This window comes from Haematobia irritans, chromosome 3 (assembly GCF_050003625.1).
Source record: "Haematobia irritans isolate KBUSLIRL chromosome 3, ASM5000362v1, whole genome shotgun sequence".
In the NCBI taxonomy this organism is placed as follows: Eukaryota; Metazoa; Arthropoda; class Insecta; order Diptera; family Muscidae; genus Haematobia; species Haematobia irritans.
The window spans coordinates 163339177-163352117 of NC_134399.1; the positions used below are offsets into that span (position 1 = coordinate 163339177).

A 12941-nucleotide genomic window follows, 5' to 3' on the forward strand; every position below is an offset into this window, starting at 1 on the left:
TTTCAATGTTGTTGTATTGTCCTTATAAATAACTGATTTCACTTAAAAATGGGTATCTTAACATGAAAGAAAAAATATTTGGGGTAATTTGACCTTGACTTTAATAATTCAGAGAAATTCTTTAAATTTAATGAAATTGTCCTTAAATTTTTTGTTTTTTTGCATCTTGACTACAAAGCAAAAAATCGTTCAAATATAAGACATGTTTTTCAATTCTTTATTTTAAAGAAGTTTTTTATTTGAAACATAGCATAATATCGACTGGAAGTAGAGTCTTAATTTCGAAATTAAAGTTGTCGTTAATTTGTTTTTAAAGGATTTTGATAACATGTGAAGAAAAAAAGCTGAAAAAGCGAAAAATTAAAATTTGCTTCCTAGTAGCAAGTACACAAAACCCAAATTTAAAAGAGAATTGTGTCTTAAAAGTATCCTTACTTGTATTCTCCGCTTATTTGGCTCGGAATCAATACCAAAATTTTTAAAGTAAAGACAAAATCTTTGGAACCGGGCATGCTTTTTTTTCAGTGTGTTATCTTGTCACTGTATGACCTTTATTTCGTGTTTAAATATCCAAAAATAAATGACACTGAAATTTATTTAATAACAATTGTTCTCCATATACAAAAGTAATACGATTGTTAACTAAGCTTTCGAACAGAGATCATTTCATTTAAATTCTTATTTGCGGTCTATTTGTAATTTCAGTCGTTTATTTAAATGCTGACTAATTGCATTCATCGTTGATGTTTTCGCATTTAGTTTCTAATTATTTCGGCAAATATTATTTCGTTTTTGTTTTGCACATTTTCGCCCAAAAAGACAAATATGTAATATAGTAATATCGCAAGGTTCAGTAGCGTAAAATTGCAATAGGTTTCGAAATTATTTTTTTTTTGAATACGTATTTGGTTTTTGCTAAATGAAATAAAATTCGATATGAGATATTTTTTTTTTAGTTAAGTTTAGTTTTGAAACTGAAATTTTATCGATAACTATATAGACTTAGAAATATATTGTAATATACATTTGATTGTAATATACATTGACTAATAAACGTGTATATAAAAAGAAATGAAAATCGATTTGTCAATTAATTGACTCCTGATCTGATTTTTTGGATGAGAAATGGCTGTGTACCACTCAGAATTGGCTGTTTTGTGTTGTTCTTGTGATACGAATGCCAGTTTTTCCGAAAAACGTAGCATAATTTGCTTGGAAGTGCTTCTTCCGAGCGAACAACTTTTTATGGATTTTGATCATCGTGAAATACCCATGCAGTCGGCAGCAGTTTACTTTCGGTCTCATACTCGTAAATCCGTTCATCACCTATCATGGTGTCATAGACGTGTTTCGTAGCACCGTGATCGTATATTTGCAGCATTGACACGAGCCATTTCGATTGAAAAATTGTGTGCGATCCAGCCCGAACAATTTTTTTTTGACTAATGCATAATGCGCCGTTCAGACTATGAGTTTATCGGGACGGAATAACTGTGTTTGAAAAGACTCTTACGATATGGCCAATCGATACGAATTTTGGGCGATGACTAAATATTCGATAAATATGTTATCGATCACATCAACAAGCAGCATTATCGATTATGCCGTCGGATTTAACTTTTAGTGTGGCCGACATCTGGGATATGTTTGACACGAGCACTGTCGTCCGGATAAACTTATAGTCTGGACAGCGTATAAGGTTGTCTCAATCCAACGATAAGGAACATGGAGATTTTTCGATATCAATTGGTTTCCGGAACAACACCTGATTTTGGGAAAACTTCACGAAATTCGTCTTGGAGTGAACTATATCAGTTCAGTATACATCTATAAACTCTGGTCCTTGACAGAGCTTCTTTCTTTCTTCTCCAAAAAATTAATTAAGCGATGCTGAGTTAATCTACGTTGTAAGTTAAAAAAAAAAACAATCACGCGAAAATATTCACTTACACTACCCAGTCCATTGTGAAACCACAAGTGTTGAACTTCCCTCTTATCAATAAGTGCTGTCCGATTTTATATTAACCTCTCACATGGGACCTCTTTCTTATTGCCAAGTCCGAAAGGCGTTTCACATTACGGTGAAACCAATTTTATAAATCACCGCTGAAAACCATTTTGGTGTTCGGTCGATTGAAGCCACGACCCTTCGTATGTCAGACGTGTATGCTAACCATTGCACCACGGTTACTCTTGGAGTATATAGATTTGTCCTACTTCTGCTTAAAACGAATGGAATGGATCGGTTACTTTAACATCGGTTTGTCATTGCTGGAATAAATTTACACTTGGACTCATTCCAAAGGACACGACAACTTAGTAGGACTATTCTATAGACAGGTCCTAATGAAACAGTGTGCTCACAGTAATAAGTTTCTTCAGTGTATAAATTATTTATGGTGTTGGGTGTTTAAGATTCGGCCCGGTTGAACTTACAGTCCTATATATTTATTTGTATTGCACTTTTATAAATAGTAGTAGCCTCAAGAATATATGTTAGATATGTGTTAATTGATTACGTTTACTGCTAATATTATTACATTTTGTACAGTTACCACAAATGATTTGTGTAGTGTTTATTAAATATATCACGAGAAAAACATTTAATGGCGCGCCAATGTAATTGCAACAAGAAATAAAAAATTCAAAATTGAAATTAATGATTTGAATGGGAAGCAAGTAGAAAAGGCATACAGTTGCACAGTGGGCGATTGGGCCTCGTTAGCGGCATTTAATTAATAACTTCTAAACAAACAAAGATATCTTCAGACGGTTTTTTTTCACAGCTCAGAAAAAAGTCATAGAATTTTTTAAGAAAAAAAATTTTTGTTTAAATTTATTTTTTTAATTTTTAAAATTTTTTTTAATTTTTTTTTTAATTTCAAAAATTTTTTTTTTAACTTCAATAAACCAATTTTATAAATCAAAATTATCTTCGGAATCTTCGGAACCAGAATCAGGCATATCTAGATGCTTCATTAAAAGAAAGCTCTTAACATCATCGTCCATAATAATATTTTTTGCAGACGAAATTGAAGACCCATTGGACAATGAAGATATCAAAGGGTCAGACGAAACTAACAAAGCATGTATGATATCTTCCATTGTATTTTTCCTGGAATTTTTTCTTGTATTGCTCTCGGGTATGTTTCGATAGTCCTTGTTCCTGGCTTCAAGAGCTTCTTCGGACATCATACCAATCGGAAGGGAAAAATGGTTTATTATATCTGCTCCATGAATTAAAATTCTGTGAACAGACGATGGCATGTAAAACCAGGAGTATGCTTTAACAAAAATTTCGGCAGTTTCCAATGCGTAAGATCTGAATGCGTCTGAATTTATGTCGTATCCACAAGCCAATGCTCGTAAGACTACGCTAAATCGATATATTAAATCATAGCTTACTCCTGTTATACGAGCAGCTAAATTTGGTTGTTGGAAAAACCTCCTTGCAGTGTTTCCGTTGTTCGTGCTGCCAGTACCAGCCATTGGTATATCTATCAACAAATGCATTTCTTCCCTTAGCTTCTGCTGAATACTTCTTTTATTTTGGTCAACGACATCCTTGTCAGCATCACGAACTTGCCACTTTTGTATTGGTATTCTATATGCAATGTGCAAAACACACTCGAAAAACCTAATCCATGCGTGGAGACTTGATAAGCCATATTCAAATAGGTTTCCCTTTATAGGAAAGCTTTTCACCAAATTTAGATCGTTCATATTTTTGGGACTCGCGCTACAGATTCCGCATGTTTGCGAAGCTGATTCCGATATGACACTGAACGTTTTGCCATCAAGCATGGTCATATGAAATTGGTGATCAATTCTTAAGGTACTCACAAATGTTGGAGAAATATTTAATATTTGGCTGTTAATGTTTTGAATTTCTCTGCGAGATAAGTCTGCCGATTCTTTCTCGCAAAGTAATTTAATGGGTCGATAATATCGGGTAGAAGAAGGCCGATTGTTTTTCCATAAAACTGTCGGTCCTTTCTGCACTATCAATGGTACCATACAAATTGAAAATAAATATTGATCTATCATGTCTCCATCGAAGTCATTAAATTTTTGCCTGTAAGTAGAATGGCCGCTGCTGCCATCACAACCCCATTTGTAGGTAGCAGTTAATTGTGTGTTATTATTATTTTCAATATGGTTTTGAAAACTTTCTGGGTGTGCTTCAATAATCCTAGCAATCGTATGGTCTACTAAGCTTTGTAATGGTACCTCAGCGAAATGATCAGTGACCGTGATGACACTAGGATAGCATTTTTTTTCGCACAACGCAGTTTGTCGTAGCATGGATATATATCGGCGTTTTGCCCTTTAGCGGCTCTCTTTGACAAATTCCATGTGTACTTGGTATGTCCAACATCTACAAATAGCGCCAGGGGTACTCATAGTTTTCAAAATCTTACCGCTAAACTCATCGTCGGAGTTTAGCATTGACACCAGCTGTGAAGCACTACGTTTTCCACCTTTATACAAGCTGCAGCTTGCAGCTACCAACAATGCTTCTGTTGGCACATCTTCAGTAAGGCCTGACAATTTCTAAACTTGCGTTTTTTTGCAACACTCCGAAATATCTTTTTGTAGACGTCCAATAATTTCCGAAGATGATCTTTCAATTAACACTAACGGCGTATCTAGCCATTCCTGACTTTTGTTTTCAAAAAAAAAAACCTTATTTCTTCTACAGTTTTTCCACTTTTCTACAAGCTTACTAGTAAAATTTCGAAGCTTTTTGCCAATCTCGTACTGCTCCTCCTGAGTATATTTAAGGTTTTTGAGAATAGTACCAAAAACAAAGTTTTCCATGGTGAGAAACTTCTTGGTTGGGATCGCTTCTTCATGCCATACTAAAAAAAGTACCCGTTTTGATACCGACATTGTTCCTAAAAAGTACCATGATTTAAAGGTTTGCACGTAATAGCAGTTCATATTACACATTTTGGACGCACAATGACTCATACTTCCAGCTAAAAAAAGAGTTAGACCGAATCCGTGCGAATCTTGAAAGTTCTACTCCACGAACGACAGGTGCACGCTAGTGCGGGCTAGTTGTTAATACACTTAATTACCACTACATTTTATGAACAACACATTTAAAGACCGGTCACAAACACTGATTTTTTATGTAATACATACCTAGAAGTTAATAAAAAGCCACACTTTTAATAAAACAAGTTAAAATTGTAAATTTCCAAGGAGCTCGAAATCAATGCGCATAACAAAGAAAAAATATTGTAAAGCACTTCCTAAAAAATATTTTGTGTTTGACAGCTCACAGCTGATGATCAGCTGATCGTAGAGCTTATAGAAAAACGCCAAAAATCTAATCAAAGCATCTGTTATCGATTTGTGAAAAAAAATTAACGCTTTTTCAAATTTGAAAATTTGAATTAAATGCCGCTAGCGAGGCCCAATCGCCCACTGTGAGTTGTGGCAAATTATTCAATAATTTCGCAAAACAAATTTCTTTCAAAGTAATTTCTGGTAATGTACATCTAAACATGTTATGTTATTCTAGAGATGGATTTTCACTTCACAATTAGTTATTTTGAGCTGATACCTAGTATATAAAAATTCTTTGTTTTAACATACGAATTTTACTATGTTTTTATAGAGTAAAGACAATAATGATAAAATAATGATAATTAAAAACAAGTATATACGGCCGTAAGTTCGGCCAGGCCGAATCTTATGTATCCTCCACCATGGATTACGTAGAAACTTCTACGAAAGAGTGTCATCCACAATGGAATTACTTGTGAGTTAGTCCATACGTGGTATATATTAGACAAAAAAGGTATATATAAGTAAGTCTACAAATAATTACGAATCGATATGGAATTTTGCACGGTACGTAGAGAGCCAGAATTGAAATATGGGGGTCGCTTATATGGGGGCTATATACAATTATGAACTTGATATGGAGGTCAAATCTGGGGGCTATATATAATTATGGACTGATATGAACCTGCATGGTTGTTGGATACCATATATTAACATCACGTACCAAATTTCAACCGAATCTGTTGAATTTTGCCCTTCCAAGGGGCTCCGGTGGTCAAATCTGAGGATTGGTTTATATGGGGGCTCTATATAATTATGGACCGATTTTGACCAAATTTTGCATGGGTGTTTGAGGCCATATATTAACACCACATACCAAATTTCAACTGAATCAGATGAATTGTTGTCTTCCAAGAGGCTCCGGAGGTCAAATCTGGTGATCGGTTTATATGGGGGCTATATATAATTATGGACCGTTGTGGACCAATTTTTGCATGGTTGTTAGAGACCATATACCAATACCATGTACCAAATTTCAGGCGGATCGGATAAAATTTGCTTCTCTTAGAAGCCTCGCAAGCCAAATCGGGGGATCGGTTTATATGGGGGCTATATATACAGTTTGTCAAGAAAGTGTTTTGACAATGGGATAAAAATTATGTTTTGTTCCAAAATTAAATATAATGAAATTTTAAAAAAATATTTTATTATGTATTTTGCAAAGTATACATACGTACACAGAATTAAAAATTTAATAAAATATTTAATATTTCAATTATTTCTAGAATTTCTAGAATATTTGGCAATGTCAAAAGACTTTCTTGACATACTGTAATTATGGATCGATATGGACCAATTTTTGCAAAGTTGTTAGAGACCATATACTAACACCCTGTACCAAATTTCAGCCGTATCGGATGAAATTTGATTCTCTTAGAGGATCCGCAAGCCAATTCTGGGGGTCTGTTTATATGGGGACGGACGGACGGACATGCTTAGATCGACTCAGAATTTCACCACGACCCAGAATATATATACTTTATGGGGTCTTAGAGCAATATTTCGATGTGTTACAAACGGAATGACAAAGTTAATATAACCCCATCCAATGATGGAGGGTATAATAAAAATATTTTTGAAAAACTAACTATTCTTTTTCATTGATAGGCTAAGAAGTTTCCGAACAGCCCTCGCATAAACATAATATGATTAAAGAAATCCTATAGCATATTAAGTTGTTAACAATAATTTTGTATTTATTTGTTTATATTTTATTTTTCAGGGTTCGCGTGTCAGCACCATCAATGATTGGCTACAAATAAAAATTGGCGGTGATGAGGAGGTCATAAAGAAAAAACGAAGACAAAAATTGAATCGCATTAAATCAACGAAATATACTTTCATCACATTTCTGCCACAAAATCTGCTCGAACAATTTCGTCGAATAGCAAATTTTTATTTTCTAATTATGACAATCATATCATTGCTAATAGGTGAGTTATTCAAACAGTCTTAGCAAATTTATTCATTCAGTTACATAGTCATTGCACTCTTAATCACAAGTAACTCTGCAATTATTTGTCATTAAATTTCAATGTATGTTTTGTCGGAAAGGAAAACAAGTAGAAACTCATGAATAGAAACATTGACATCCTGGGATTCATAAATAGGTTTAATTCGCATTTTATATGATTTTCTTTTGAAATCGTATATGCAACTCATTCTCATATTTATGAACTTGATTTTAGGAAACAAATTTTAATTTATTCATCGTTTTAGCTTTTTTCTTCATCTATTATTAAAGTCCTTTAAAAACGTTTAGCGACAACTTAAATTTTCAAATTCAGACTCGACTTGAAGTAGAGATTATGCTATGTTTCAAGTAAAAATCGTCTTTAAAATAAAGTGTGTCCTAATTTTGAACGAATTTTTGCATTGTAGTCAAAATGCAAAAATTCAACAAATTTAACCCTTAAACGCACAAGAATACCGATTCCTCCGAAAAAATACAAACAAGGTGGTAAAAAGAAACATCGGCATACCACATTTTTTTCTAGTTTTTGTATTGTTTTGAAAAATAGTGATTGTATCTTAAAAGATATAGTGCGAATTGTTTGCAAATTGTTTTTTACCAACATTACTTTTATCATTGGTAAATATTAATTATTCTCGAATTAATAGGTTTTTGAATTTTCGGGCTTTTGGTTTCAGATTACACTATTATAGATTTTCCGAAAAAATATATTTTTTTAAACAGTATTATGGTGACTCAAATGCAACAGATTTGATTTCGTAGAATTCGGTCAACATTTTAAGACGTTAAAATTTTTTCTAGTTGTATCTTAAAAGATACAGTGCTCATTTAAGGGTTAAAAACTATTTAATTAACTTTGAAGAATATTTCTAAATTATTAAAGTCAATTTGACTTTAGACAAAGAAAATTTTCTTTCATGTGAAGATACCATTTTTAAGTCGAATCACCTAACTATAAGGACAAACTGACTTCGTTGAAAAGTTTATTGTCTTTTCCATAAGGAAAAAACTTTATATCAGAAAAACGCATCTTTCATGCTAAGCAAAATTCGCATTCGTATTTTAAGGACATGAAATCGTTGGGCTCACGACAATATTTTTTCAGTGTAACGCATATCGTATTCCGATTATATAAAGTATATTTATTCTTGATCAGGGAGAAATTCTAATATGATATACTTATGTCCGTCTGGCCGTCTATCTGTTTGTTGTAATCACACACACAAAAAAAAATTTTCTGATTTAATCACGAAATTAATTGATCCAATTTATTATACCCATAGGATGGGGGTATATTAACTTTGTCATTCCGTTTGTAACACATCGAAATATTGTCATTCCGTCCGTCCGTCCGTCTGTTGAAATCACGCCAACTTCCGAAAGAAACAAGCTATCGACTTGAATCTTGGCACAAGTAGTTGTTATTGATGTAGGTCGGATGGTATTGCAAATGGGCCATATCGGTCCATTTTTACGTATAGCCCCCATATAATCGGACCCCCAAATTTGGCTTGCGATTGCTCTAAGAGAAGCAAATTTCATCCGATCCGGTTGAAATTTGGTACATGGTGTTAGTATATGGTCTCTAACAACCATGTAAAAATTGGTCCACATCGGTCCATAATTACATATAGTCCCCATATAAACCGATCCCCCGATTTGGCTTGCGGAGCCTCTAAGAAACGAAAATTTCATCCGATCCGGCTGAAATTTGGTACATGGTATTGGTATATGTTCTCTAATGACCATGCAAAAATTGGTCCATATCGGTCCATAATTATATATAGCCCCCATATAAATCGATTCCCAGATTTGTCCTCCGGAGCCTCTTGGAGGAACAAAATTCATCCGATCCTGTAGAAATTTGGAACATGGTGTTAGAATGTGGTCTATAACAAACACGCAAGAATTGGTCCATATTGGTCCATAATTATATATAGCCCCATATAAACCGTTCCCCAGATTTGATCTCCGGAGCCTCTTGGAGGAGCAAAATTCATCCGATCCGGTTGAAATTTGCAACGTGGTGTTAGTATAAGGCCGCTAATATCCATGCCAAAATTGGTCCGTATCGGTCTATAGTTATATATAGCCGATCCCCAATCACACAAAAATTGGTCCATATCGGTTCATATTCATGGTTGCCACTCGAGCCAAAAATAATCTACCAAAATTTTATTTCTAGAGAAAAATTTGTTAAAATTTTATTCGGTTCATAATAAAATTTTCATCATTGTCAAAATTTTATTTCTATAGAAAATTTTGTCAAAATTTTATTTCTATAGAAAATTTTGTCAACATTTTATTTCTATAGAAAATTTTATTCAAATTTTATTCGGTTCATAATCATGGTTGCCACTTGAGCCAAAAATAATCTACCAAGATTTTATTTCTATAGAAAATTTTGTCAAAAGTTTATTTCTATAGAAAATTTTGTTAAAATTTTATTTCTGTAGAAATTTTTGTCAAAATTTTCTTTCTATAGAAAATTTTGTCAAAATTTTTATTTCTATAGAAAATTTTGTGAAAATTTTATTTCTATAGAAAATTTTTTTAAATTTTTTTTCTGTAGAAAATTTTGTCAAAATTTTATGTCTACTTTGTCAAACTGAATTATATACGTATTGGATCGATCTTTTTTGATTTAATATATACCACGTATGGACTTACATACAATTTAGAAGATGGTGTTAGGAGGTTTTAAGATACCTTGCCATCGGCAAGCGTTAACCGCAACTTAAGTAATTCGATTCTGGATGGCAGTGTTTAGAAGAAGTTTCTACGCAATCCGTGATGGAGGGTAGATAAGCTTCGGCCTGGCCGAACTTACGGCCGTATATACTTGTTTTTTAATTTAGAAGACGGTGTTAGGAAGTTTTAAGATACCTTGCCAGCGGCAAGTGTTACCGCAACCCAAGTAATTCGATTGTGGATGACAGTCTTCAGTAGAAGTTTCTACGCAATCCATGGTGGAGGGTTAGGTTAGGTTAGGTTAGAGGTTGGAGGGTACATAAGCTTCGGTCTGGCCGAACTTACGGCCGTATATACTTGTTTTTTAATTCAAATTTGTTGAATCAATTAAATTTTTAATTGAATATTTTTTCAAACTCAATCAAGTCTATCTGTTTGTTGTAATCACAGACAAAATTTTTTTTCTGATTTAAGGCTTTAATTGGAAAAATTTTCATGAAAAAATTCTGTGTACTCTACATACCTCAATAATGGTGCTATCGCCCTGAAATTTAGCACAGATTCGAATTTTGTATGCACACAAGTCACGATCGGTAGCCCCCATAGATACAGCCCCCATAGATACCGATCACCCAATTTGATTTCTTGGGCTTCTAGAAACTGTAGTTTTTATCCGATTTACCTGAAATTGGAAATATAGAGATGTTTTGTTCCGAATATAGTGTGTATCGGTCGATCTTCCAGTGGTTTAATCATTGAATTAAATTTATTTCAATTCAATTTATTCAACTTAAATTACTTTAGTATAATAGGTGCCTTTCTTATTCCAGATTTTGTTGTGTTTTAATGTGATATATTGACTATTATTAAAATTTGTATACCCTCTCACAAAGCATCAGTTGAAATTCAAATTAATTTTTTAAAACTAATTCTTGAAATCGTTTTGTTAATTGTTTTAAGCGATAAGCAATGTTATTTATCAATGGTGCTGTACTAATGCTAAAAAAAAGAGTGTGTCTGATAATTAAAAACTAAACAGGTTAGCTAATAATAAATCGTTTTTCTATAAATTTGTTATCAATTAAATGATATAACTGTATGATTTGATTGTTGTAAAAAAACGCCATTATTGAAACCACTCAAATATACAAAATTTTTTGTTTTAACCAATTAAATTTCTCCATTCCTCATTGCTGTATAAATTACTAATTTTATTACGCTAGTGATGTGACACAGTGGTATATTATTATTATTTGTGTATATCACAATAGAAAATTGAAAAAAAAAAAACAATTATATATGGCTCTAAGTTTGACCAGGCCAAATCTTATGTACCCTTCACAAAGACAAGTTCACCACTGTGTTATCGCAATAGACTGAATAGTCTAAGTGAGCCTGATACATCGGGCTGCCACATAACCTAACCTAACCTATGTACCCTGCACCATGGGTTGAGGAGAAAGTTTTTCTAAAGACTGTCATCCACAATCGAAGTACTTGGGTTGTGGAAGCTATATATAATTGTTGACCGATACGGACAAATTTTCGCATGGTTGTTAGAGCACAAACATTAACTTCAGAGATTCCATGGCCCGAAAATATGACTGCTGATCTTGCTTAGCATTTCTCGTATAGAAAGTTTTTTTATATGCCCAAAAGTCTATGATAATAGTTAAGTGATTCGATTTGAAAATAGGTATCTTTACATGAAAGAAACGACAGCATGCATACTCGAAGGGCAGGTCTACTGAGACCGCATTGCATGAAATAGTCAGCTTTATTGAAAGCTCACTATCTGTCAATGAATACACAATCGTGGCGTTTCTAGACATCGAAGGGCCATTCAATAACGTCCATCTGAGCTCTGAATGTTGATCCAGGTATAATTTGGCTGTTAGCTGAACTTCTAATGAGGAGACGTGTAGCTGAAATACACTAGGACAAACAAACATACAAAGGTATGTTAACAGAGGCACTCCCCAAGGAGGAGTTCTATCACCTCTTCTTTGGAATGTTGATATAAACAACTTTCTGGTTTCCCTAGAAAAAGTAAGGATAAAAGTGGTGGCATACGCAGACGATGTGGCTCTAACAGTCAGGGGTAAATTCCCATCCACAATCAGAGATGTTACACAGAGAGCTCTCCGGATGACTGAGAAATGGGCGAAAGAGAATGGTCTTGGATTAAATCCTCCAAAGACAGAAGTAGTCATGTAACATACTGCAAATATAGCAAAACTCCCACGGTTAAGCCCATATCTTTACGGGTTGAGGTGTGCACGTGACACGAAACTGTCGTGACACCTGTGACTCACGCGTGAATCACGTGAGTCGTGAACCAATTCTTAAGCAACTCTCGTGAATGTGCGTGAATGGGACTGAAACAAATATCTCGTGCGTGAGAAATAAAATCAGTTCGTGAATGTGCGTGAATAAAATTTCTGCAAAATCACGCTCACGAAAAATCAAGATTTTATTCTTACTCGTATGTAAACTGAAATTAATTTAGCTGTCGAACTATATTCTACACATTAATTTTGTTACCTTTGCTCATTACCGGTTGGAAAATGTCGTGAGTCACGTGAATTGTCGTGAATCATGCGTGAACGTGAGTGAGTACAGATTTTCATTTCGTGAATGTGCGTGAGTGGCTACTACTCGTATCGTGCGTGAGCGCGCGTGAATAAACATTTTGCTTCGTGAATGTGCGTGAGTGTGAGTGAAATTTCACTCACGCGTACACCTCTACTTAGGGGGTATTGAAATTCCCTTTGATGAGTGTGCAAAATACCTTGGCGTTTTTTTTGACAGGAAGCTGAACTTTAGGCTTAATATTGAAGAAAGGGCGAGAAAAGTCACGGTAGCTTTGTACTCGTGCAAAAAGGCAATAGGAAAAAAGTGCGGACTAAAACCGAAA

The 12941-nt window shown here is 34.0% G+C and overlaps 1 protein-coding gene across 4 annotated transcripts in view; it reads left to right on the top strand.

Moving 5' to 3' along the window:
• The window catches only part of LOC142228526 (phospholipid-transporting ATPase IF), a 118992-nt gene that overhangs the window by 65517 nt on the left and 40534 nt on the right, over nt 1-12941 (top strand). For all 4 annotated transcript variants that reach the window (XM_075298978.1, XM_075298977.1, XM_075298975.1 and 1 more), the window contains one exon: nt 7082-7292. In XM_075298978.1, the coding sequence (XP_075155093.1) occupies nt 7082-7292 (211 nt within the window). The remainder of the gene's footprint in view (nt 1-7081; nt 7293-12941) is intronic.